Genomic DNA, 26,180 nt, shown 5'->3' with positions numbered 1-26,180 from the left:
AGAATTCTGGTATTGCCAGCTGTTGGCCAGGGAAAAGGCACTGGTGTTTCTACCCCGGACTCAGCTTCGGAGGTGCCATCTTTCACATTTTTATGGATCTGAAACTTCATTCCCCAAAAGCTGCTGAAAGAGATAAGGATCTTTCAGTTTCTTCTACCCACTCCAGAACCTGCTGGAAGGAGGAAGAGATCGCCACCATTCTATCCCTCCCCCAATCCCTGTTTTGTTGGGATTCTCTCTCCCCCCCCCCCCCCCCCTTCCTCTGCTCAGTGACAGCAGTGTCAAGGTCTAAGTTCTTTCACCACTGCCCCCCGGGTATTTTCACTCTGCTGCTACTTAGGACTTGTCTACACTACGCTGTTCTGTCACTTTGAACTATACTGGTATAGATAAAGGAGTACAAGTCCCCCTAGTGTACATGCAATTTTACTGGTATAAAAGCGCTTATACTGATGCAGCTTATTCTGGTTCAGGAAGGGGAATAAGCGATACCAATATAAGGCACCTTTAACTGCTACTACTGTGTCCACACTACAGTTATGACAATATAAGCTCCATCAGGGGGGAAAAAAAACATCCTTAACTTTTGTAGTACACACCAGCCCCTAGCAGAGTTCTGAGCAGCTACTGAGGTACTGCAGCAGTTTGTCTGCAGACACAGGCAGACCACACTGCATCCATTTACACTCAGAAGGCTTTCTTCACAACCACAAAGACTAGAAGATATTCTGTTTAAATTAAAGTTTAGCTTCTAGAGTAATTGATGACCTGGGGCCCCCCACATTGATCAGAGCAACTCCATTCGTTCCCTGCTAGAGAGTGGATTTTTCAAGTGCTGCTCCCATGCAGAAAGGTACAAACATTTGGATGCAATACGAAGTCTCAATTTAATGTTTAAATCTCCATAGAAAGAGGAATTCCTGTCCCCACAGACAGGCTGGCTTCCAAAGGCAAACCCAGGCAAAGAATGGTCTTTTTGCCAGCGTGAGATCCCTGCACTGCCTGAGTAATGAATTTGAGAGGGCCCACAGCTACTAAAGGATGACAGGGAACCAGGAAAGTAGGAAGCTCTGAGTACAGCTATTACTTTAAACACCATGACAGCTGTAGTCCATACTGCTGTGGTACAGCAATGATAGTTATCGCCCAACAAAACAAAACACAACTACAACAGGAGAAGAAACACAGAACACAATATGCAGTAATAGATGCCTTATAAATGTGGATAATAGTAAGAAGCACAAATGCCCTTGAAAGTTTGCTATGAAGCATTAGCAAATATTTAAGCTCCTGATGTGTTCTCTGCATCGTCTCAGGTCTGAAGTATCAGACCAGACTTAGTGTCTTTGAGCAGAGCTTCACTACAAGCTTACACAAAATTACATTAGAAATAGAATTAAATGCCATTAAAAAAAAAATCTCCCATTCATATAATATTAATGCTCTGCTGAACACAGGAGAGCAAGGTGCTTTGCTTGTTCCCAGACACCGGAGCCCAAATCAGACCCCCAAAGCACTGTCTAATTTAGGTGCCTCTGAAAAATGTAATTATTTCGCCAACACGGGCAAGGTACATGCAGCGCTCTCCCTCTGCCACTCACAGTGTGTAACATCGCCCTCCGAGGACTTCAAGGGCCATTCAACGGCAAACCAGGCCTAGAAAGGGCATTGTGGAGTCCCACGGTCAGGCTCTCCCAGCAATTTCAGATGAAAAATATTCACTAAATATTTACAAGTAAATGGGGTTCTGCTGATCAGGTTCTCAGTTACACCTGTGCAGTCCCACGGGCACAGGTGTAGCTGATCAGAACTCAGTAAACCACCATGAACACACAATGGAACAGAATCCAGCTGCCTCTCCTGTAGCTGAGTTGTCACTGCCGAGCTAACAGGAGTTCAGTAACAGAAATAGTATTTTACCATTTTTGTTTTTTTTAAAGTCAGCAGATATTCCTAATACAGCAGGTGCCTACCCCCCGTCCAGGCACTTTTCAGAGTACATTGGCTATTTAGTAATTCAACACATCGTCAGGCACCAGGCCCTGCAAAATTCAAATATTTCAGGGGACTTTTCATTTTTTTGCTTCTCTTTCACCATAGATTCCTGGGCAGATGCTATTGATAAAATCACTTCTGAAAAGAAAATCCACACTGATCCCCTTTGCCCTCCCTCCAATCCAAAATGTCTGATGAAGTTAATCAGAATAGATGTAACAATCCATATATTGACTTCTTGTTTTGTTGAACATAAAGATTTATTTTCCCTTGAGATAAATATTGATTGAAGCAGAAGGGCCAATCATTCTTAATATTCACCTCACCAGAAGTCAGTATCTTCTTATCCTAAAATTTAAGGGGGGTTAGGTGGGGGGGGGGGGGAAGAGAGAGAATATACTGATGGCAGAAAGATTAAGTGACTTGCACAAGGTCATATGGTGAACTAGTGGCAGAGCTGGGACCAGAACTCGCACGTGCAGGTATACAGTCTCTCGCTCTAGTTACAGCCTCTCACTACAGGACTGGGCTGTTAACAAAGAGCGTTGGAACTGTAAATATACGCTATGCTGTACATTCACAGCTGGTCCACCCCGTGAAGGGTCTAGTTGGGTGCTTTCACCTTTGCCAACAGCTCAAGTGTTCAAAAACCATGAGTCATCCTCCAAAAACAAAATTAAAAAGAAAAAACTTGTGATTTGTCCCCAGCTGTGAGCCCTAGAACCTTTAGATTTTAAATGCAAGCAGAGATCCTCATGGAATACTGCAATAGCTGGGGCTTTAGGAAAAAAAGGTCAAATATCATAAGCCTCATAATAAAGAGTTAGCAACCACTTCCCTCCTTACCCAGTCTTCTCTTCTTCCTGAGAAACAAAGGACCTGATCCTGCTAACACTGAGGCACATAAGTAACTTTACACACCCGAGTAATCTCCATCAAACTCCATGGAACATCTCATGTGCCCAAAGTCATCTGCATGCCTAAGAAAGCCTGTGTCCTGCAATAAATTCTCCTCCAAACAATTCCTGAACGGGATGGCTCCCCCTGGTCCAAAATGCTGCCTTTCCATAATTCAAAGAGGCATGTGCCAGTGTTTATTTCAAGGCGATTCATAATGAGGCTACTGCATTAAGACCTTGCTAGTGCCAAATCATCAGAGATTTAAGACCAATATACATGCAAAAGGGGAAGGAAAAAAACTCCTAATTATCATTTTGCCCATGCACTCTCTTTCAGTTGTATTCCCCAATTCACTCAATGAGAATCGTGACTTTGCAATTGATGGACAGAGCTTTTCATCTCTCTCAAGAACGCTTACCAGCCAGATAATGAAAAATTAAAATTCAGATTCACTCAAGTATCAGTTTTGAAGTTTAACATTCAAACTATTAAAATAAAAAAAAAATCACACCAGTAAAGCTGCTGTCTGGGAAGCAAAAGCACTGGAGCACATATTGCAGTTTCATCAATTAAGACAATCCCACAATCCTTAGTACTGGAAGGAACGTTACAAGGGAGGTAGTGTTGCATAGTGGATAGAGCACTGGATTAGGACATGGGAGAACGGGGGTCTCTGGCACTGGCTGGGTGGGGTATCTTGGGCAAGTCACATCAGTGCGCTGTGCCTCAGTTTCCCCCATCTCTAACACCAGGATAACGACACTCTGTAAGGCATTTGGATCTGCGGATAAAAGCGTTCTATAACAGCTCGGCATTATTGTTATTACGGATGTCAAGAGGATGGCGTGTGTAAGTGTGGTCAGTAACTACTCACACAAGTTGCAAGACTGGGTCCTAACAGCATCTTCATTGGCAAAATAGGAGAGACATTATTTTCCAGTTGCACCCACCACAGCAGTTCCACCAAAGCTAGCAACCATGGACAGGAATTGCTGTACCTGGTGGGTCTGTCTGTATTACAGCCTCCATCCTTCCTTCAACGGTGGCCATCAGCAACGCATTCCAGGTCCTGTTTAGGATGGGGTAGTCAAGGCTACACAACAATCTCTCGTCGCAGGTGGTAAGAATCTAAACTTCCTCCACCCATCAAACGCCAAGAAAAGAGAGTCAACACTGCACATATGCTCTCCCTGCCGTGTTCGTCTTTGCAGTATGTGAAAGGAAAGCAGCAAGCAGACTAGTAGCTACATACAAATCTGAGAGCAAAGCAGTGATTTCTCTCCTAGGGTCTGATGCTGGTCCCATTCAAGGCAAAGGCAAAACTACCAGCGACTTGAATGGAACAGGATTTGATCCTAAAAACCATAAAACGTTCTGTACCATCTATGCTACTTAAATCCAGATGATCCAGTCATTCAGTCACCCACGGCATCAAAATAAGCAAACATAAAAGAGTCACACACACCCCCTCCCCAGTTTTCTCCACTCTTAATTATTAAGCATGTTATAATAGCCTTGTAACCAAACAAACGTATCCCACTGGCTCCACAAAGACATCTATCCTTCCACTGACTAGACCACAGGGCTTTGCTTAATAGGAGGAGCAGAATGCACGGCTCAAATCTCAAATGCACGGCTCCTTAAAAACCTCAGTTGGCAAATAGAATTCAGTATGTTAAGAAATCACTCAGACTTGCAACTCACTGCAAAATAGTCCACTGAAAACAGATAGGTCTACTACAAGCCCAGTGAATGACTCCAGCCAGGAAAGCTGGTGAAAGTTCTTGTTATCAGCTGTAACCTGTAACACTGAAGGAAAGAGGGACCGCAAACTGGTGTGCCAGAATGCATTTCACAAAGAGCCTCCATTTTGATGGAGTAACAAAAAAGAAAAAAAAATACACTTCCTCTATCCCTAGGAATTTGCTAGAAAAACCCATCATCTTGCAATCAAATATGAAGAATCTAGCGGAGTGACTATTTTACATCCTCTAAAAAACAAAATGGAGGAGAAAACTGGGGCAGAGACCATCCTTTTGTTCTGTTTGCTAAGGCAATATAAAAATGACAGAGACGAACGAGGTGGGTGAAGTCATATTTTATTGGATCAACTTGGGTTGGTGAGGGAGCCAAGCTTTTAAGTGACACAGAGCTCTTCTTTATGATAGCCTCATGCAGACTGTGCAGCTCAAAAGCTGGTCTCTCTCACCAGCAGAAGTTGATCCAATAAAAGATAGGACCTCACCCACCTCATCTCTCTAATGTCCTGGGGCCAACACAGCTACACCACCACAAACAAATAAGTTATGACACACAGACAGGGCCATATTTTCAAACAGAGCTCAGCACCCCCAAAATCTGTCCATTTATGTGGGTGTCTGAACGGTAGTCAAGCTCTTACTGAAAATCTGGCCCGGAGAGACGGCGTGTGTCTAGTATCTGCCAAAGGTGCTGGAGCAATAATCTAATCTCACCTCTTTTATCCACAGAGTAGGTAGAGTACAGACAGCAGCAGCAGACGACGCTTCTCCACCTGGCCATCAAGAACCTATCAACTTGTCACAGAAGCCTGATGTGGGGGGCCCACCTCAAGATTGCTTCAAGCCCCCAAGTCTATCTGTCTTCACCATCTCTACTGAGACAGGCTAGTGCCAGTTGTAGATTTCTAGGAGTGCAATGCAGACATCTGTCTACCGGAAAATGGATTCTGATCAACATTTGCCACAGGCCACTCAAGAGCCATCACAGGGCAACCAGAAAAAAAAAATTAGCACCACCATTGAGGGGAAAACAGGTGTGAGATGATCTTTCAGAGGAGGCGCACACAGGTGTGTCTGGCGTTCCCAAGAGAGTTTGAGTGCACAAAGTAAGCCACATCTATGGCTGAGATGTAGCACAACCCCATGTACACACCCCAGTTGGTAACGAATACAGGTATGTACCACAATGGAAACAATGCATTGGCTCCTCTGGAACCCCTGCTTATTTAAATGTTTCACGCTCCCCTGAATGGGGTTAATAAGGTACTTTTTAAATTTTAAATCAGCCCAGTCGAATAGGTGAAAATAAAAGTGGCTTATAAAGCAACTCAGGCCAGAAGATTGCATTTAAAAATGGCACAAGACACGTTTCCAAATAACATCAGAGGCTATGTATAGACTCAGCAGCATCTAAGGGAAAAACGGGTTCCTTTGCGTTTTCCTGAGGCATACAAACAATAGGGTGTCAAATTCACAATTCCATTGCAGAAGTGGAAGGCTGAGATAGAGCTACATCCACAATACAGCTCAAAGATCTAGGAATTAAAGGCTTGATCCTGCCAGGAACAAGGCACTCTGGCCCCGATCAGCAAAGCCCTTCAACACATGAATATTCCAGCTCAAGCCAAAGGGACTACTCCCATGCTTAGCGTTAAGCACATGCTTACGTATTTTGCTGGATCAGGATCACAGTGGCTCAGCACTGTGGGATTAACCCCTAAATTCAGCTTTTCCTTCAATTCCACCCAACTGGCCTAGACCACTCTTCTCTTTAAGCAAAAGAAGGGAGGGGGGGGGAGAAATCAGACAGAAAACTGCAATCAGGTTTCAGTGCAAACACCCTTGACTTTTACGATACTTTTACTTCTGCTCTTAAAAAATTGTCTGCCATGATTAAAAATAAACACCTGCTGCAATACTGCACTGCATAAAGAACCATACCACTTCCTCTAGTTAACTGAGGTGTCTAACAGTCCACCTGTCTCTGCAGGACACGGCATCGAGCCTGGCCCCTAGTGGAAGCTCTGTGAAAGAACTCTTCCCCCCGTGAAATACATAGCAAGTACCGTGACTGGAACAATGCAGAGAAGAGAATGGAGACTGGTTTAAATGATTGAGATCTGGGAAACATCTCCCACCCTCTCTCCCTTCTCAAGTCACATTTCAAAAGGAAAGGAGGTGGAGTAGAAATGGCAACGGTACTAATCTGGGCAGGTTTCAAATTTGCTTCATTACCAATAGTAGCTTATGCAAACTATTCCGTAACAAATTCTCCCTACCACCTGCTGGAAAACATCTATGAACATTCATTCAAAGTAAGGTGCATTAGTGTAATGATTCATTTGTCAATCACAGGCATGGACGGAAATATATGCTTACCCAGGGGGGTGCCAGCTTTTGATGCTGTGCGGCTCTTTAGCTGTACTTACCGTGTTAAAATTTAATTACTTTTCAACTTAAAAAATTCATATGAAACAAACTGTTCAAATACATGGTTGTCACCCAGCCAAGACCACTTTTGGCAGGGTTTAGAGATCATTTTTCACTCTCATGGCGAAGGCAGCATTGGCACAGAATTACTTGGATTCTGCAAAGTTTATCTATTTACATTAGAGCTCTTAAAGGAGGCTCCGGAGACACCAAGAATAATCAGTAACTTGCCTAAAGTATATTCTAGATTAAATACATTTTAAAGTGTTTCCCATCAGGGGCTGCTTTAGAAAATGCATTTTGAAACAGCGATGAATATATATTGACAAAAGGTAACATTTTGAGCTCCATCTCCATGCCAATTGAAGCCTCAATGTCAGCTATGCACTTACTTGAAGGCCTTGCAGAATTCTAGCCAAATCACCCAAGGTCAAGAAACTTGTGTTTGCTGGACAAGTAAAATATTCTGCTTCCCTGGCCCACCCCTGCATCCTTAATCTCCACAGAGAAAAGGCAGGTGAGTCACCTTTGCACCTCACCTGGTACATTGTGAGGTGAACACAAAGGCTCCAGGTTACTGTGTTTAAACAAACACACACAATGATGAATATTTGCCAAACAAACAGGCCATGGAACATGCATTACTCCATTACCCCAGCCCTGGAAAAAGGTCTCAAGATTGGGAATCCTGCGGCTTTTCACTGCGACGCTTGATAAGGGGACTTATTCCTAACCATGGTAATGGATGTTTTTGCAGGATGAACTCTTCTCCATTAGGAAACAGACTGAGATCAGAAACTAATGTCACAGGCCACTGAACCACCATCAAAACCCACCTGAGTAGATTCAAGCTATGAGCAAGAGGTTCTTTTCCCCACCGCAAGTACAGAGCCATCATCCAGTAGCCCAAAGTCTTTCCACATTGGAAGGTTCGTTAAAGCTTAAAATGACTGGATCAGCCTTTAAAAGAAAGTCTTCACTATAGACATTGCCTCACACCAGGAGATTTAGAGTACGCGCATGGGCATCTTTTGAGACAGTCAAACACTTTCGACTTAGTTTCACTTTGGAAAATGGCAGGGAAATTACCTAAACCCTCGTGAAAGGCTCAGTGCTCTGTTTGGATGCACCTAAATGGCTATTACCACTCACCAAAATTATCCAAACACATTTTCCTACTGTCTCAACAGAATGCATCAACCGTCTAATCCAGACCACCTGCTTGGATGACAGCAACCGACCCAGGGCTGGTCAACACAAGGCACTATGATGAATTAACTACACCTGGGAAGTTACCACACCTAAGTTAAAGCACATTAAACCCATGCATGGATGTTCTCATTCAGAAATAAAGTGGTCTTCAGTTCACTGTGGTTTAATCCTCCTTGGCGGAATGAGAGCCCTCTGTGGGGTGGGGGGTGGGCCCTAAATGTGCTTTAATTGATGTGCATTCTTCACAGATTTAGTCAGTTCGTTTGTATTTCCCTAAAGGTGCCCGTATACACAAGCCCCCAGAGTAACGACAGCAAATGAGCACCAGGGTAGGCATATTGCTCCTTCCAAAGAGAGCTTGGGCTCATAGTCAAAGCACTGGACTGAGACTCAAGAGATTTGGGTTTCATTCCCAGCCCTGCCACAGACTCACTATTTTGTTTTAAACAAATCACTTACTCTCTCAGTTCGCCCATCAGTAAAAAGGGGATAAACAGCACTTCTTGTCTTCCACTCTCTCTTTGTCCTGTTTGGATAGTAAGCTCTTTATCGCAGGCAGTCTCTTATGTATACGCACATTGCCTATAGCACCACAGAGCCTTGATCTCTGCGACGACCTCCAAGTGGTCCATCGTATAAAGAAGGATCAGACTTTTCTCTTTTCTAGCCCTTTCCACAACGATGCTCAAGGGTCTTTAACAAACACCACATTAATAGCTTCAGAGGGATGCATCCAAGGCCACGGGCAGGTACTCAACTCAATGTTACTTCAGCTACTCACACAATGTATTGACATTGCTAAAAATAAAGCAGGAAGCCATTTCTCACCTGAGGGTCAGGAGAGCTTTGGTATATAGCTGAGTTGTGCAACTATCTCTAGGATGAAATACACATCTCAATCCCCTGTTCACACTCTGGCAGCCCAACAAGCAAAAACAATCCTTTCAGGAGTTCATTGAAAAACAATTCTTCATGCAGTGAAACAAAGCACAAGGAAGCAATTTGAAGGTCAAGTTCCCTGAGGAAACAATTGCAGCAATAAGATCAACTTGCATTAGGGAAGTAGGAGGGAAATGAGCCCATGCATGTATATTTCAAAACAGAATTTAAGAGAAGAAGGGAGTTCAGTGCTCATGGAAACTGTCAGGCTGACAGCACTAGAAGCCAATGTCCCATATAGTCAACAGAACAGCAGAGACAGCAGCATGCCTCCCACGTTTGTCAATATGCCACACACGTTCTGCTTAACTAATTGCAAGCGTCGGAACTGCCAACAGACCTGTATGCACCAGAAGTTCGATGCAATTCATTAGCGGCAGGTTAGTTCAAAGGTCTGACACAAGCAGTTTCGTTGGCGGCATAAGACGTATTATTTTCTTATGCTAATGCGTGTGATCAAAGAGCCCCCTGCTCGCTACCACTTCTGCTTGTACTACCTTTGTGCGTGCGCACGCACGTGTAAAAAGGAATCTGAAACAGTACGGTTACATTCCGCTAAGGGTAAGGACAAGGCCTTCATTGCATGCAGATGGTTTCCATACAAACAATGAGCCTGATCATGCACCAATTGTGCCATTAGTTTCAGTGGGTGCAGGATCAAGGTTACCTGGCAGTATTTTCAAGTGCTCAGCACCCAGAACTGCATCCAACGAGCCGAGCCTTATGGAAGATCTGGCCTATAACATATAGTCTCCAGTAATTATTGCTCTGACTTCTAAGAAAACACACACATGCAAGCAGGTCTAAAGGCTCCATGAATAATCCTTTGCAATCCAAAATTTGTTTAAACAAATTTTTATTAGAAAGTACCTATTGCTAGCAGCAGTAGCACAGTAAATTAACGTCCCAATAAACATGCAATAGGCCATATTCATAGAGGTCACTATAGTGGAGATCTAAATGACCTATACACATGGCTTCAGGGGCAATGGTAGAAAGTGCTGCAAGAGTAGCAATTAACCAAAGAGTCTAAAGATTTTAAGCCTTTGTGAGTTTTTATAATGTAAAAAACACAGCCCGCTCCCCCCAGCCCTTGAAGGGAAATGAAGCTTTGAAAGACATTGTAGAGGGATCAGCTGCCAAGCACTACCAAGCAGAAGGGGGTTCATTTCAAATGGCTTGCAGATTTTTAGCCTGAAGATGGGCATGTCTGGAGCATCAGTCCCTGTTCTTTTGCTGCTAGCTCAGAAGAAAAACAGCATTCGGAATGCGACCACTGTATCCAACTACAAACGTCAATGCTTTGTACTCCATCGGAGGGTCTCAGAGCACTGTACCAACAGGAAGGCAATGAATTTCACACCTTACAGTAATTTCATCTAGATCACATTTCCCTAGTTTGCTTATGTGAATGTCATGGGGGACTGTGTCAAAAGCCTTCAATAAAATCAAGATACATCACATCTACTGCTTCCCCCCAACCACTAGGCCAGAAACCCTGACAAAGAAGGATAATAGGTTTATTTGGCATGATTTGTTCTTGACAAATTATGCTGGCTATTCCTTATATCCCTGTTGTCTTCTAGGCGCTTACTAACTGATTGTTTAATAATTTGTTCCAGTCTCCTGCCAGGTATCTAAATTAGGCTGACTGGTCTATAATTCCTTCCTTTGATGGGAGTAACATTCATGGAATTTCAGGCCTTATCTACTCACACAAGTTGCACTGGTTTAAACATGAATTGGTTTCAAAACAGACTGATGGATTGGTACAAACCACGCTCCAGACATTTCTACCAGTTTAAAACTGGCTATACTGGTTTAGCTTGTCTGCAAATTTACCAACGCAGGCTAAACCCCTCTGAGCCAGGTTTCTACCGATTTCAGAGCTCCCACCCACAATATAACGCCACCTACTTCCATAGATCTCAAAGTGCTTTACAAAGGAGAGGAGCATCATCAGTGCCCTACCACAGGGAGGGAAACTGAGGCCCTGGGAGAGAAGTGACTTGCACACAAAAAGTTGCACCATTTTAAATGAATCAGTTTAAAAACCACTTATTTCACTCAACTGGTGCATCTTTATCTGCAGACCTGGCCGCATTTTCCACAACCCCCTCCCCCGAATCCCTCCAGGAGAGACCCGGTTCTGTAGTAATTATAAGGAGGGTCAATGCAACATACTTATTAGGTGCTTGTTTGGCCCTCATTACTGTAGTGATTATGAGCACCTCATAATCTGATGTATTTACCCCCACAATACCCCTGTGCAGGATATACTACTATTACCCACACTTCACCAATGGGGAGCAGAGAGATTAAGTGACTTGCCCCAAGTCTCAGTGGAAGCATGTGGCAGAGCAGGGTCTTGAACCCAGGCCTTCTAAGTCCTAGACTAGCACCTGAATCGCTGGGCCATCCTTTTTCTGCCTCTGGCATAGATTCTGCTCTTCAAAGATCCTTCCATCATTAATCTCCACTGAGGAGTTTCCTAAACAAAGCCTGCGGCATTAAAACTATCCAGCATTCCCTCAAGAGCCTGCGACAGGTCTCCCAACCCGATCCCTCTCCAACCATTGGAATGGTTTTGTAAACGCCATGTAAAGGTACACACACCCCAGCCATGCATTGAGTCTATAAATTATTATTTAAACATGGTGCTAGTGCCTAGAGGCTGACCAGGTCAGAGTTGCTTTGTGCTAAGCCCCGTACAAACACAGAAAGCCTGCTGTGTGTGTGTCTGCCTCTCTCACCTCCCTCCCCACACACCGAGGTTTAGGACTGAAACAGAAGGTGTTACCCATTATTAGTAGCTCTTAACTCCTGGTATGAAAATAGCACCAGAAGCCCCACAGCAAAAGCAGGGCCCCCTTCTGCTAGGCACCAGACACGCCCCAGAGAAAGTCCCCGCCCTCAAGAACTTACAATCTCAACAGACAAGCCAGACAAACAGTGGGAGAGGAGCAGAAAGGGGAAGTGATTTGCCCCAGGGCACCCAGCAGGTCAGAGGCCAAGCTGGAAATAGAACCCACGTCTCCTGACGCCCAGTATCCTAAGTACAGGACTATGCCATGTTGTCTCCCCACATTGGGGGTTCAGCTGAACAAATCCAGTAGAGGACCCCCCTTAACCCAGGGTAACAGGCTTCACGCCCCTTTCACCATAAGGTAACTGTAGACATTAACACAAAAGTCCAAACCCAGGTCTGACTCACCCTGCTCCTTTGGCACGAGTCCTTCCTGCAGGCTCTGGATGGGACATTCTGCCTAGCAGCAGACCAGCCGATGATAGCCTGCTGGGTTAATTGACAGGCTAACGAGAAACACCTGTCAGCAGACCCAACTGCTTCAGCATGCCCCACAGAGCCTGAATATATCCCTGCAGGAAGTACAAGGTCCCCTCACAGCGACAAGAGGTTAGATTCTGTGGAATTCAAGTCGTTGAGGCCCAGGACTCAACAAGATTCAAGGACATTCATACAGCCATCAAGAATATCCAGACTGATCACAGCATGGACATTTATCATAACATCTGACATTCGAGACCAGATACTCCACCAGATGGACCTCAGCTCGGTTCCAGCAAATCCTATATTCCTAGGCTCAGTCCAGGGTGAGCCAAAGATGGTTTTACTCCACTTTTTCACCTCCTGGATTCTGGAGCAGAATAGCGCTGTGTATAAGTGAGATCTGCCATGGAGCTGTTTTAATTCATTTGTTTCCCAAGGGCAGCTCAGAACTGCACCAAGTGCTATGCAGATGCCCCCTCCTGTGCCCAGGATACACACCCCCATCTCTGGCACACCTCCTAGCCCATAGGTGAGGGGACGGGGTGTCCCCTTTGGGCCTCATCCCTAGACAAAATAAAGTCAGTTAGCATCAGGAGAGGAGGATATCACTCACTCACACACCAAATTTTGACTGTAAGAAGCCAACCGTCCTGAGATGGATGCAGCCTGGGTAATTCAGGTGGCTGATTGCAGTCAGTTAGCTGCTACTCCAGACTCCAAAAAAAAAAAAAAAAAAAAAACCCACCATCAGGCTTTCCACCTGTTCTTTATCAGCACAGTGTAGCCAGGCCCATGTTCTCTCCCCTCCCACGCACCCAGAGCCAAGAGTCCTTCAGCTAAACAGACTCTTGAAATGAAGCTCACACATTACCATGGGAATCCCGACAGGAACAAGTTGTTATTCCCCATGGAAGAAGCCGAGATAGTAACACAAACTAAGCCCGCTGCTAGGGAGGCTGCACAGTCTCTCGGGGACAGAACCGAGATCGTGCTTCAATTAATTAATTTGCTTATTAACAGAACCCGTTCTCATTTTCATCCACCAAAGTCACTTTGGGTCTGATTCTCACTTACACCGAGGTCGCTTTGGCAGCATACAGGGGCCTTTCGGAGTGAGTAAACTTCATTTACACTGGCAGCCTCAGGCAGCGTGAGGAGAGAGGAGTATCTGGCCCTTCGTGCTTTAATTCCATTGCTGTTAACGATCAAACAGCAACAGAGTAAGGTCACTCCAGGCCCTGGGTTTCTAAGCCAGAGACACTTTACAGCTAAGAAAGGGAATGTTAGCAAGACTATGCCACTGGCCTAGAGGGGTTTTCAGGGGAGGCACTCGGATGTCACAGTGACGGCTGCAGGTATAAAAGTCGGGTTCGATCGCATGGGCGTAAAGCAGCCTGAGTGAGCAGTCACCCCAGTCACGTTTTATCAATAAGGCACCACACATATAGCAAAGCCCGGCTCACACAATTAACCTGAAAAAAAACCCAACCAGTTCCATAGTACAGGAACTTTCCAGCTAAACACAGAACTACGTGGCCTGGGAAGCAGGGGATCGCTGGAACTGGGTCGCTGAGGAGAAGGCATTGCCTGGAGGGTATATGGTGCTTAAGGCAGGTGCAGGAGGCTAACCTTGGAATTGCAGGCTCTTGACATTAGGAAGCAGATATTTCCTAATATGATGAGTTAATAAAAGGAGCTTCTGACCCACAAAGCATCAAGCAGTGATTCAAAGGCAAGGAAAAATCAGGCATCTTCTACAATAATATCCGCTCAACGCTGCGAGGTGAGCACTCCTGTGAGGAGTCAAGCACCCTGATGGAACTAATGAGTAAAAAGCAGGACTTGAAAAGCTCAGTAGCTGAGAGAACACAGGGAGTGACCAGGAAAATACAAAACCTCAGAATTTGCCTCATATACCCACAGCGGGAAAGCAACAGCCACAAGAGAACCCTCCTTGGGAAGCCCACTTTGCAGAATTGGGCAACTCCAAAGGCAGCAATACACATATGACGCATCAGCCGAGCCAACAGGATTAAGCGCCATCTCCAAATTGCTGCTTAATGCAGCTTTGTTGCCTTGTTTTCCTTCTTACCTGCTGATGCTGCCTTGCTCCTACTGTGATAGACTTGACGAGGATGTCTATTAACGGCTTACACATGACCTGTAACAAAGAAGAACCTGGCCATTAGTGCCTCATTGCAAAGCCTAGTTTGTTTGTTTTAAAAAGGCCTAGATTTTGTATGTGAATTCAGCACCTGGTTCCTGGAAAGGTAACCAGCTTTACTCACAACTCTGGGCAAAACCTTAGCTCTACTGAAGTCTGTGGCAAAACTCCCACTGTCTTCAATAGGGTCCCAATTTCATGCTCTGGCACTGTGGGCTTAAGCCCAGATCCTGCCAACATTTTAGGCACCTCTACTGTCCCACTGACGCATGGGAATACCCAGAGTTAGGGCTTGTCTACAAAGGGAGTTATTCCTGATGAATTCCATGTGTGGATGCTCTTATTCTGGAACAGAGTACCTTATTCCTAATTAGCTTAATCCACTTGGCAAGTACTTAATCTGCTTTAAAGTCTCACCCTAACCTAATTTATTCTGGATTAGTTTTCATGAGTAGACAAGCTCTTAGAAAGGTGAATACTAAAAAAAAATAAGCAAGAGTGTTGGAAAGGATACTGACTCTCATGCTTCATGGTGAAATCAACCTGCAACTAATGCGGGTCAGGGAGGAAGTTTCCCTGTGCACAGGTTATTCCATAACTGCCCATTGCGGAGTTTCTTGCACCTTCTTCTGAAAAAGCAAGTATTCACCACTGTCAGTGAGAGGTTACCAGACTAGTGGATCTTGAGTCTGAGGTCAATCTGGCAACTCCTATGTCCCTAAATTAATCTTCACAGCTTCACGAGCATTAAGAATCCAAAGAAAACAATGCAAACAAGAAAGGTGAACAAACATCTTGCTCAAAAATCTCTGATTTCATGTTTAAATAATTGTAATGCTTTGCTCTGACAAAGTACCTGGTCCATCAGAGGCACGTGCAGTTCTTTGCTATAGAACGAACCCCTCCCTTACTCTTTGTGTGGTTATTAAAAACCATAGAGACTCAGGAGGGAACTCAGACCTGTGACTCAGTGAATAGACAGGCCTGGCAACAGGTTAAACTGAAACTAGACATCCCAACATCCTCATAAACCATCACCTTTAAATGGACAAAATCAGAGATGGAAGTTTAGGGGATGATCCTGAAAGCAACCCCGTGCCCTTAGCTCCCGATGCCTCCAATGGGAACCAAGAGCACTTGGGATGTTGCACAATCGAGTCTTAACAAGTTGCCCAAGATCAATGGAAGAGCCGGGAGTAGGCACATGAGACTCTCTGGCCAATAGATGGTATTTGCCCGTCCCATCTCTCACTAGTCAATTAGGGTAGAGCAGGGCACAACCTCACAAGGAAACCAGCCTTCCAGAAGCTCCCCCTTGCCAGAGCTGAATTAAGTAAAGAATCTGAAAATGTCTCATTCTCAGTTTGACATTTTAGAGCCTCTTTCCTTAAACAGCCATGAGACAGCTGTCCAGTGGCTTTCTCCCTGCTCCTAAAGGACCTGAAGCATCACAGAATTTTGTGGGTTTTGGTTTAGCTTTTTGGGTTTTTTTTTTTTTTGGGGGGGGGGGGGGGGGGGTAATATAAACCATCACCTCCATTTCTTGATGGCCCCAGCTCAGACGCTCCATGATCCAGCTTATTGCAAACACCACTGCTCTCCAGGAAGCTAATTAAACTGCCACAGCAGCCCAGGAAGAGATGGATGTCTGCAGGTCTCAGGTTTTATTTGGGAAGAGACATGCATTCAGGACAAATACTCCTCACTGAGTCTAATACACTGAGGTCAGCCTCATCCCCAGAGAGGGTTTACAATGCTGAAGATTCTGGAGAAAGGGCCCTCCTAAAGCAGAGCCTCCTTTACCTGAAAGCCTCTGTGTATCTGAAGTACCAGGAGGGGCATGTCCTCTAGCTATCAAGAGGAGGGAAGAGGTTCAGAGAACTGTTTCTTGGACAGACTCCTGGAAAGCCAACTGGCTCAGGAGGGTTAGAGGCAGCCTATATAAGGAGTACCAGTTCCAATTAGGTGCAGAGATTCAAAACCTGCAGGAGTCAACATCCACTGCCTATCCCAAAAGTTTGGGGGTGACAACACTGCTCCACAAACAAGGTTGGAATATGTGCACTGGAGTCTAGTTCGCAGGAGACTGAGAAAATGCAGACACTCAGCATACCTTGTGTGCGCAGATAAAAAGCCATTGCCCGGAGGCAGCTGGACTAGAATTGCAAGTCTAATGCATCCCTACCGTCTTGAGTACACGTATCAAGCTAATACACAATGGCAGATTTCATCTGGTCTAGGGCCTCATAAGGCATCCTAAAAAGTATGGCCTTTCAATTCAATTCAGATTTCTATGCCAGTACTCTCCCGTACGATGCTGTGTAAATGGCAGAGGGTAACAATAGTTCATTCCTCGGCCTCTTAGACTTAGCAAGCTGCATTCTTGTAAATCTTACAGCTGTTCTGCAAGCCTGCAATGAACTGAAAAATAAAACTCGTTGCTTTCCGAGGGTTTACCCTGGAACACAGGGTACCACATTCCTAGCAACGCTTACCGGGAAGCGGTTGAAGAGATCAAGAAACATAGATCCCGTGAGGGCACTCTTTCGCCTGGTCAGGAATCCACTCAATGCCTCCTGATACACCATGGTCACTCTCTTCAGGTCCAGAATGCCTGTGCCAGAAAGCTGGAAAGGGCAGCAAGGAAAGATGAGGTTTGTGAAACAATGGGAGCGATTCTATCTATACCAGAGCACCAGGGAGCACGCCGAGATTGCCAAAACTTATCCTTCTTGGGTAACTTATACATTTGTCCCAAACAACATGCCTTTTCAAGGGCCCACCCTCAGCATTTTCTTCACACCCCCAAAGTCACGCGAGCTCTGAGTGTGCAAGGATCAAGACCGCTCGGCTCTTACCTGGTGCTTTTTATTTATAGCTCCATAAGTGCTTTATGAAAGGGAACTATCCTTATTCCCATCGTCCAGGTAGGGAAAACTAAGGCACAGAAAGGGATCGACACTGGGATTTTCAGAACAGCTCGAGATCCCTGCCCAAGGCCACACAGCAGATTAGTAGCAGAGCAAGAAACAGCACCCAGGTTTCCTGACTGCCAATCCACTGGACAACGCTGCCTCCATACACAGGTGAGTTCGGCCATGCTCCAATTTGCTGGATTACACCCAACCCCTCCTGGAAAAGGGCTCAGAGTCAGCAGGAAGAGGTAGTGGGGCAAAGATACGGGAACAGTGGGGTGAGCAGCATGAATATGTAAGCTCGGGGTCTGGTTTATTATCCAATTAGCAGGCACCTAAAATGTATTAGCACTCTTTGATGGCTGAAGGAGAGATACCTCACCTGGACAGGTGGTTAAGAAGAAGACTGAATAGGAGGGTCAGTGAGGATATGGCAGTTCAGGAAATGAAGAGGCAGAACATTGGGGGACCACGACTACCATATGGCAATAATACAATGCACACTGACAATACAAAGCCCACCTGGGATCCCAGCCCTGTAGAGCCCCTGCCTTGAGAGGCGGACAGCCCTCTTACCTGGTCAGTCTGTGCACTGCTCCCTTCGCTGTTTTTCCGTTTCTTTTTCGAGGGAGAAAGCGGGGTCGCCGTCTCTCTGGCCACATTTCCTTTCAGCACTTTGAACAGGTACAAAGAGGCGCTGAACCAGAAACAAAACCGAGAAGTGGGCAGTGTTTAGTGGAGTGCCCAAAAGCCGAGGCCCATGCCCCTGCAATCAGGTCTCCAACAGAACTTACAAGCAGGCCACTGGTCAGACAGACAGAGCAAACAGCTCTTCTCAGTGATCTGCAGCAGGGACAACAAACAGGTCTGGATGCTGGGGAGGCTGCAGGGTCTCCTCTCTCTAATGCAGTCTCTGTTTTACTGACGGCTACGTCAGGAGCTAACACCCCTTTGCTCTTGTTACACCTTCCACCCAAGAATAGCCCAGTGCCTTGCACACTCTTTTTACTGTATTGTGGGAGCGCCTACAGCTGCCCTATTGCACTAGGCACCGTACACACGTGCCATGGGGAGGCGGTCCCTACCCCAAAGAGCAGACAGTCTCATGCATCAGGGGGATACAGCCAACAGACTGCAGAGGGACGCACGATGTTATAGTTGAGTCAAACCTGACTGGGCATGTTTCGAGTGCTAAGTAGTGGCATCCCCAATCAGAGATGGGGGAACCAAGGCTCAGAAATGGATGGGACTAGCCAGAGGGTCGCCCCGCCCCCCCGCTTTCTGGCATAACATGGCAACAGGAGAAATAAATATATGCTGCACCAGCATCTTGGGAGCTCCTAACCCACCTGCACCAAGGGGGAGGGAAGCAGACGCTGTCAAGTAGAGGTTAGCACCCTTCTGCTTAACATTTTCAGCTGTTTAAAGCTCTGGTTGTGTTTCCCTTGTGAAACACAGATGGGGAAACAAGCTACCAGGGTGCATGCAGAACGGCCACTGCAAGGGGACGCCAGCCCTGCAGTGACACCAGTTCCCATCCCGATCAGCCAGAATCAAGGCCCAATTCCATCGCCTACTATGGAAGCCAACGAGAGCCTTTCCACTTTCTACCAGTTGGGTTGGACCATTTCTGTACCATATATCCCAGGCAAGAGGAGCCCTACAAATTTTGCTTCTCATGTCAGTGGTGCTTCAAACTGGCAGGACACTCTCCCTAGCTTGCCAGCTCAGCCGCTGTCCCCCCTCACTTCTCTACAGCCTCCTCGGGATTTTCCAACGCCCACATTTCCCCCAGGCCTACGGGTCAACTTGGTCTCACCAGCTCTGTCTACTGGCATGGTTTCAGTGTTACCATAACTAACCAGCTATAATGCTTAGTTGTAACCATTGTAACCAACTAAAATGAACCAGACAAAACTGCCGCTGCCCGCCTCCCCCCCGCCTTACCCCTTTCAATTAATGATTTGAAATATTAGCACCATTTCCTCAGCCTATGAGCCACCGAGGTCTTCGGTTTCACCAACCTGAATGGAGGCACCTCCCCACTCACTTAGTGAAACTGCCTGTGGCACTTGGACCAAAGACAGACCTTGTGTAAGGTTCCCACTGAGGTAAATGCAACTGCACCCACTTACAGCAGCTGTGAATAGGCCCCCCTCCTAGCACGGTGTTAAATGAAGAGTTCTCCCAGCCTTGCCACCCACCTGAAATAGTAGAGTGCCAGTGCGGAGTCCGTGTGCTTGCTGGCTCTCTTCACCAGGCTCTCCAACAAGGCATGCAAATCCTCCTGCAGGTCGCCCACGCTCCTGCAGTACTGCTTGGCTCTACATAAGTGATTCCTGAAAAGAGGACGCAGGCATTAAGAATGCAGGGCTGTCACCTCGGAAGAGAGAGTTCGGAGCAATGCGCTGGCATTAACCCTTGACATTAGGGTTCGGAGTTACCCAGCATGCATCTCACGGCTGGAAATGGGAGCTGTGCCGCAACCACAGGTAGCCCTGTGGCGAGGTGGGTACAGCACTCGTTAGCTGTTTGATCCTTCTTGTGCTTCAGTTCAAGGAGGGCAGGGTTTGCGGAGCAGCTGTTTACACCTTTCACCTAGAATCCAGGCTCACACATGAAACGCATTTGGTGGCCTCAACCCTCGTCAGTACTGAAGCACATGCAGAGCAGCGGCTGGAGGTGAGAGAGTGACTCAGAACTGAAGGTGCCTAGAGCCGGGTTGTGTGAGGGACAGGAGAGCGCCATGTACCATGCACAGCACTTTATGCCTAACTCCAGCCTGTCCTATCAGCCTCCCTTGTGCTCTTTAACAACCCCAAACACACACAGACACACACACACACACACACACGCAGACTTCTGCACATGAAGAATCTCTATTCATAAAAACATCCTCCCCTCCCAAAGCTGTCTGGGATGACATCAACTAGCAGAGAAATCAGGACTGTGTCAACCCCATGCGTCTCCGCACCTTGCGTAGGAGGATAGCATGTTTCTCAAAATAATCTCCAGCAGCCGAGTGAGATTCCTTGCTGCATGATCATGAACAACTCAACTGGTGCTGTCCTGCATTCAACTGCAGGACTCACTAGGCAAGGTCCAGCAGGGTAGGGCTGTTACAAAATTTGTTTTTTACAGTGCCGTGAAATTTACACAGCAATTTAGTAACAGAGTAAGTTGCTGGGTGATTTCACTCTGGACAAAAGAGGGCGAGTTTCCAGTAAAGTGTGTGATTCAACACATAGCCTGAGCAGGGCCACCCAGAGGATTCAGGAGGCCTGGGGCAAAGCAATTTTGGGGGCCCTTTCCATAAAACAAAAGTTGCAATAATATAGAATACTATATTCTCGTGGGGGGGCCCCTGCGGGGCCTGGGGCAAATTGCCCCACTTGCCCCCCCCGGGCGGCCCTGCGCCTGAGGTCTATGGAAAGGTTACCATTGACTTCAGTGGCATGGGAAGTAGGGATTTCACCTTCTTCAAATGTGTTTTGTACTTGAAATCCTTCAGTGGGAGGAGCGTGGAGGAGGAATGCTATAAACGATCAGGATTTTTTTCCTTCTAACAACATGCAATTAGCAGAAAGAAGAATTATACTTAATCCACATACACAACAGACTCATCACAACCAGCTGCTAGGAGTCAAGTCAGCACCACCAAGCAGCTACTACAGAAACCAAAGACATACTGACAGGTAGGTAAAGGACTTTGAAAGCCACTTCAGTGCAGACACTTACGTGAAGATATCAGCTGTTTTCCGGAGGAAGTCTTGCTCCTGCTTGTCAGAGTCTGAACTCATGCTCCGCTCAATCACCAGAAGGAGGGGCTCGATAATATCAAACACAAGGGGGTTCTCTGGCTGCTTAGCAAGGAACACCTCAATGAGGTCCAGTACCTAGAAATATAGGTCATTCAAATGAGAATCCCAGTGGACTAGGCAATATGGACTATCAGGATGTGCCAAAAACAGCTCCTTCAAATTTGTCCATTTTCAAGGGTCACCGGTCAACTCGGGGGAAGTAGTAGGGAATAAAACAAAACTTAAAAACAAACAAACAAAAATCACATTTCCATCACCCAGAATTACTGTAACTGAAAGAGATGAGAGAAAAACAAACACTCTCTTTAGTTAATGCATTTGACAGCGCTTTGTGAATAGTCAGTTTCTGTGTTGTTGATGGGTCAATTACACTTCCTGGCTAGATCCTCAGATGGTGTAAACTGGCATAATTCAGTTGAAACTACAACCACTTCACCAGCTGAAGGCCCACTGACTTCCAGACCAGCGTGATGATCTCACACCAGTGCACTGGTGTTACTAAAATAAAAAAGCAGACGCTCCTGTGACCCTGGACACCCCTTAGTTATTCCCCCCCCCATCAGTTTGGCAACATTTATAAGTAGGGCCCTACCAAACTCAGGGTCCATTTTGGTCAATTTCACAGCCATAGGATTTTAAAAATCATAAATTTCATGATGTCAGCTATTTAAATCTGAAATTTCAGGGTGTGGTAATTGTAGGGGTCCTGACCCAAAAAGGAGTTGGGGGGGGGGGTCACAAGGTTTTTGTAGGGGGGGTTCTGCACTACTGCAGCACTGCTTTCAGAGCCGGGCCGCAGGAGAGCAGCGGCTGCTGGCCGGGTTCCCAGCTCTGAAGGCAGAGCTGCTGCAGAAGGATGGCGTGATACGGTATTATCGCTGCAGAGCTGGGCCCTCAGTCAGCAGCGGCCACTCTCTGGCCACCCAGCTCTGCAGGCAGCAGCACAGAAATAAGGGTGGCATGGTATGGCATTGCCACCCTTACTTCTGCGCTTCTGCTGGCAGGGAACCGCCTTCAGAGCGAGGCGTCCAGCCAACAGCCACTGCTCTCTGGCCACCCAACTCTGAAGGCAGCGCAGAAGTAAGGGTGGTAATACCACGATCCCTCTAAAATAACCTTGCGAGCCCCCTGCAACTCCCTTTTGGGTCAGGACCCCCAATTTGAGAAACACTGGTCTCCCCCGTGAAATCTGCATAGTAATGGTAAAAGCATAACAAAGACCACATTTCACGGGGTAGACCAGATTTCATAGTCCATTACATGTTTTTCATGGCCGTGAATTTGATAGGGCCCTATTTATAAATTACTGCTCAAGAATCCTTTTACCAGATGAAGCAGCTTGACAAATTGCAAATCCATTCTACAGGTTCTACTGCCACCTAGTGGTCACAAATTAATACAACGAGGAGTCCTTGTGGCACCTTATTTAACATCTGATGAAGTGGTTTCTAGCCCATGAAAACTCATGCCCAAATAAACGTGTTAGTCTCTAAGGTGCCACAACGACTCCTCGTTGTTTTTGCTGATACAGATTAACACTCTGAAACCTGTCACAAATTAATACTATGTTCACACCTAGGGAAACTGTTTTCACTGCCAAGTCCAAGACTCACCATTCTTATACCTAATAACCCAGGGAAAACATACAGCCAAGAGTTTCCAGGAGGGATTTTGAGTGCCTCCATTTCTCAATGCTCAACTTGAGACAAAATCAGAAAGTGCCAAGTACTCACATCTGAAAAATCAGGCCCCTTTAAGGTGTCCCCAATTGAACATACAACAGCTAAAAGACACCCAAAATCATTGTTTTCTTTTGACAAGCTTTGCTTCTTTATTATAATATATACTGTAGTAGGTCTTTGGAGACCTATTCATGCTCTAGAACCCCAATGTGCTAGGAGCTGCACAAAAATCAGAACAAAACACAGTCCCTGTCAAACGAAGCTTACAATATAAAGACACATTTAATGTTTTTGGTTTCTTTAGCAGCTTATTCAATGCAATAAAATACATCCAGCTGTCTAACAACATGCTACAAAGATAGACCTGGGCCATTCAATAGGACACTTGCCACCTACCTTAATCTTAAAATCCCTCCGTAAGATTTTCTCCTTCCGCATCTTTTCTTTCTCGTCCTTCTTTGCCTGGATCCGCTTCTGCTGTTCAGCAAAGAGGGCCGAAACATTCTCGTCAAGGGCCAGCATGGTCTCATCATCCACATCCTCATCGCTCTTGTCTCCTCCCTTTAAAAAACAAAACAGTCATTTTACTTATTTTAAAATTCAATCCCCCTTTCCTCAGCCTCTTGGGACTGCAGTTCACTGGGGTCCAAACGCTTTAGAGCAAAGGAGAGTTCTAGCCATTAAGCCTCAAGAGGGACAGGATGGATTTGGCTAGCGCAGGTGTTGGACAAGCTTCCCCACATGTGGAGACCGACTTGAGCTTTAGAACCTTTTGCCCGGCAAAGATTAGCCCAGCGGAAGCCTACAATGCAAAGGGCTGTGAGAAGGCCACAGAGATGCGTAAAAGGGCAACTACCTGCCTACGTCTTGCATGCATGTGATGGCCAGGTTACTGCATGACTGACTGGACAGGTAATCGGGCGCTTTCCAGCCACCCGAACCAGCGAGGGGCGAGAGGCAGAAACACTTACACAATATAGGCGCAACTCAGACTGCTTCCGACATGGATGCATGTGGAACTTGTAGCTACAGGCTGAGATTTACAGAGGGGCCTGAATGGGGCTCAGCACCCAAGTCCCATTAACTTTCAATAGAAGTTAAGTGCCTAACTCCCTTAGACTCCCATGAAAACACCAGCCATGGGTTTCAAATGCATATAAAGGATAGCTGGATCAGGATTCTTGCTACCCAGAAGGAAAGTGGATTATGGTGCATCAGGGCCTTAGTTATACTGTACCACAGAATATTCCAAGCCTTCCTCTATGCTCTCTGAAGCATCCATCATCTTGTAGGTTTGCCAACACCTACCAATGCATTCCCCGCCTGCAGGACATTCATCAGCTGATTCCGAAAATTTTCATCTACGCCTCCATTATTATTCTCATCTTCACTGTCTTCCTCTCCATCTTCCTCGGAGCTGTCATCATCAGAAGAGTCTGCACTTTCCTCCTCGTTCTGTGAAGAAGAAAAGAGTCCACCCCACCTATTAAATGGTGTGCGAATTTAAGGCTGGTGAGACAAAGAACAAGCAATGGCAATGCACGCTTTCTCAATGCTGCCCTGCCCGTGTGCCTCAAATGGGATGGGGAAAGAGTGCTGCTGGCAGAAAGGACATCCGGTCTGACTGAAAGGGAAATCACTGTAGCAGAAAGAGCAGGACAAGCCGGGAAACCTCTCCAGGGTATAAAATAAGAGAATTACCAAAGAGAAGTCAGTCTGGGACTCGCTTTGGAGAAAAAGACCTTCGGGCACTGCAGGAAGGGGCCTTGTTAGGGAACCTGCTTTGGAGAGTTATCATCATGCCTAATTAACTTGGATTTGGCCCACACCACTTGAGGCTCTGCAGTTCCTCAACTCTGAGCTCCAGGATCCAGACAATCCTGCGTCACAACTACTCAGCCTGTGGCTTTTCTGCTTCACTTCCAACAAGAGGTGATCATCATGGTGGCTTGTCTGCTGCGGAGACCTGTCTGCTGGAAATCATACAGCTCCTAGAACTAGAAGGGACCTTGAAAGGTAATTGAGTCCAGCCCCCTGCCTTCACTAGCAGGACCAAGGACTGATTTTGCCCCAGATCCCTAAGTGGCCCCCTCAAGGATTGAACTCACAACCCTGGGTTTAGCAGGCCAATGCTCAAACCACTGAGCTATGCCTCCCCCCCCCAACTTTTAAATACACAGATCTGCAATAACACTGTTTCAATGGTCAGGGATGGAAGATTATTTCTTTAAACGAAGGAGTTACCGTATCCTCCAGCAAGGTTTTCTTCTTTTTGTCTGTTTCTTCCATCACAACAACAGCACTTTCCTCATCCTGATCTTGCTCTGGATCAAGAACCTGTGGAAGAGTTTTCCAAACAAGTTTTACCTTTTTTTTTTTTAAATACAGAATGTACAGCTGTTTTCAGCAAATTGAATTAGCTGAACAATGACCAAGTTAAAGTTATAACAGGCTAGAAAAACATAGCTTTCTAGCTTGCGTCAATATTTTTGTACCTGCTATTTATGGAAACCCATACCAGAAAATTTGAAAAAAGCCATACAATACTTCTACAGCTAACAAATAAGAGGGAAAAAGGAAAATATGAGGGAAGAGAGTCGTAAAATGAACAGACATCTATTTTAACTCATAATACACATTACATTCCTCATAGGAAGTACTTTCTAGTTGTTGTCTTTCTAGTTGGTTTTTTTTTTTTTTTGCAATCAATAGATTATTCTCTCATACACTAGGTAGTGATGTGACCCTATTCATTCAGATTTTGAATTTCAGGTACTTTTAGCTTCTTTTTTTAAATTACGATTCATGCTAAAACATATAAGCACAATGATGTATAAAGTGACACAATAATTTCCTAAACTAAAGATAATAAAGGAAAAAAGTGGCCAAATATAAGCTGTTCCCAAGTTCGCTGGTTCAAGAACAGGTGGCCCTGCACGAATCCTCTCATAAGAGTCTTTTAAGACTCAGAAGTACGTATCTGAGGACATTCCCATTTCATAGCATGCACTCGCATGGAGGCCTCTCCTTTAACCCCTGAGCTAGAAACTGGACATGTACTCCTGGACCTAGA

At 45.8% G+C, this 26,180-nt stretch overlaps 1 protein-coding gene across 1 annotated transcript in view; it reads right to left on the bottom strand.

Moving 5' to 3' along the window:
- MYBBP1A (MYB binding protein 1a) overlaps positions 1-26,180 on the bottom strand; it is a 79,978-nt gene that overhangs the window by 33,480 nt on the left and 20,318 nt on the right. The window contains 8 exon segments of the mRNA XM_034752790.1: positions 14,618-14,686; positions 17,185-17,316; positions 18,181-18,301; positions 19,809-19,943; positions 21,343-21,500; positions 23,504-23,668; positions 24,416-24,562; positions 25,352-25,444. Coding sequence (XP_034608681.1) covers positions 14,618-14,686; positions 17,185-17,316; positions 18,181-18,301; positions 19,809-19,943; positions 21,343-21,500; positions 23,504-23,668; positions 24,416-24,562; positions 25,352-25,444 — 1,020 coding nt within the window.

This window comes from Trachemys scripta, chromosome 18, assembly GCF_013100865.1.
Source record: "Trachemys scripta elegans isolate TJP31775 chromosome 18, CAS_Tse_1.0, whole genome shotgun sequence".
NCBI lineage: Eukaryota > Metazoa > Chordata > Testudines > Emydidae > Trachemys > Trachemys scripta.
This window is presented reverse-complemented; position numbering and strand designations above follow the sequence as displayed.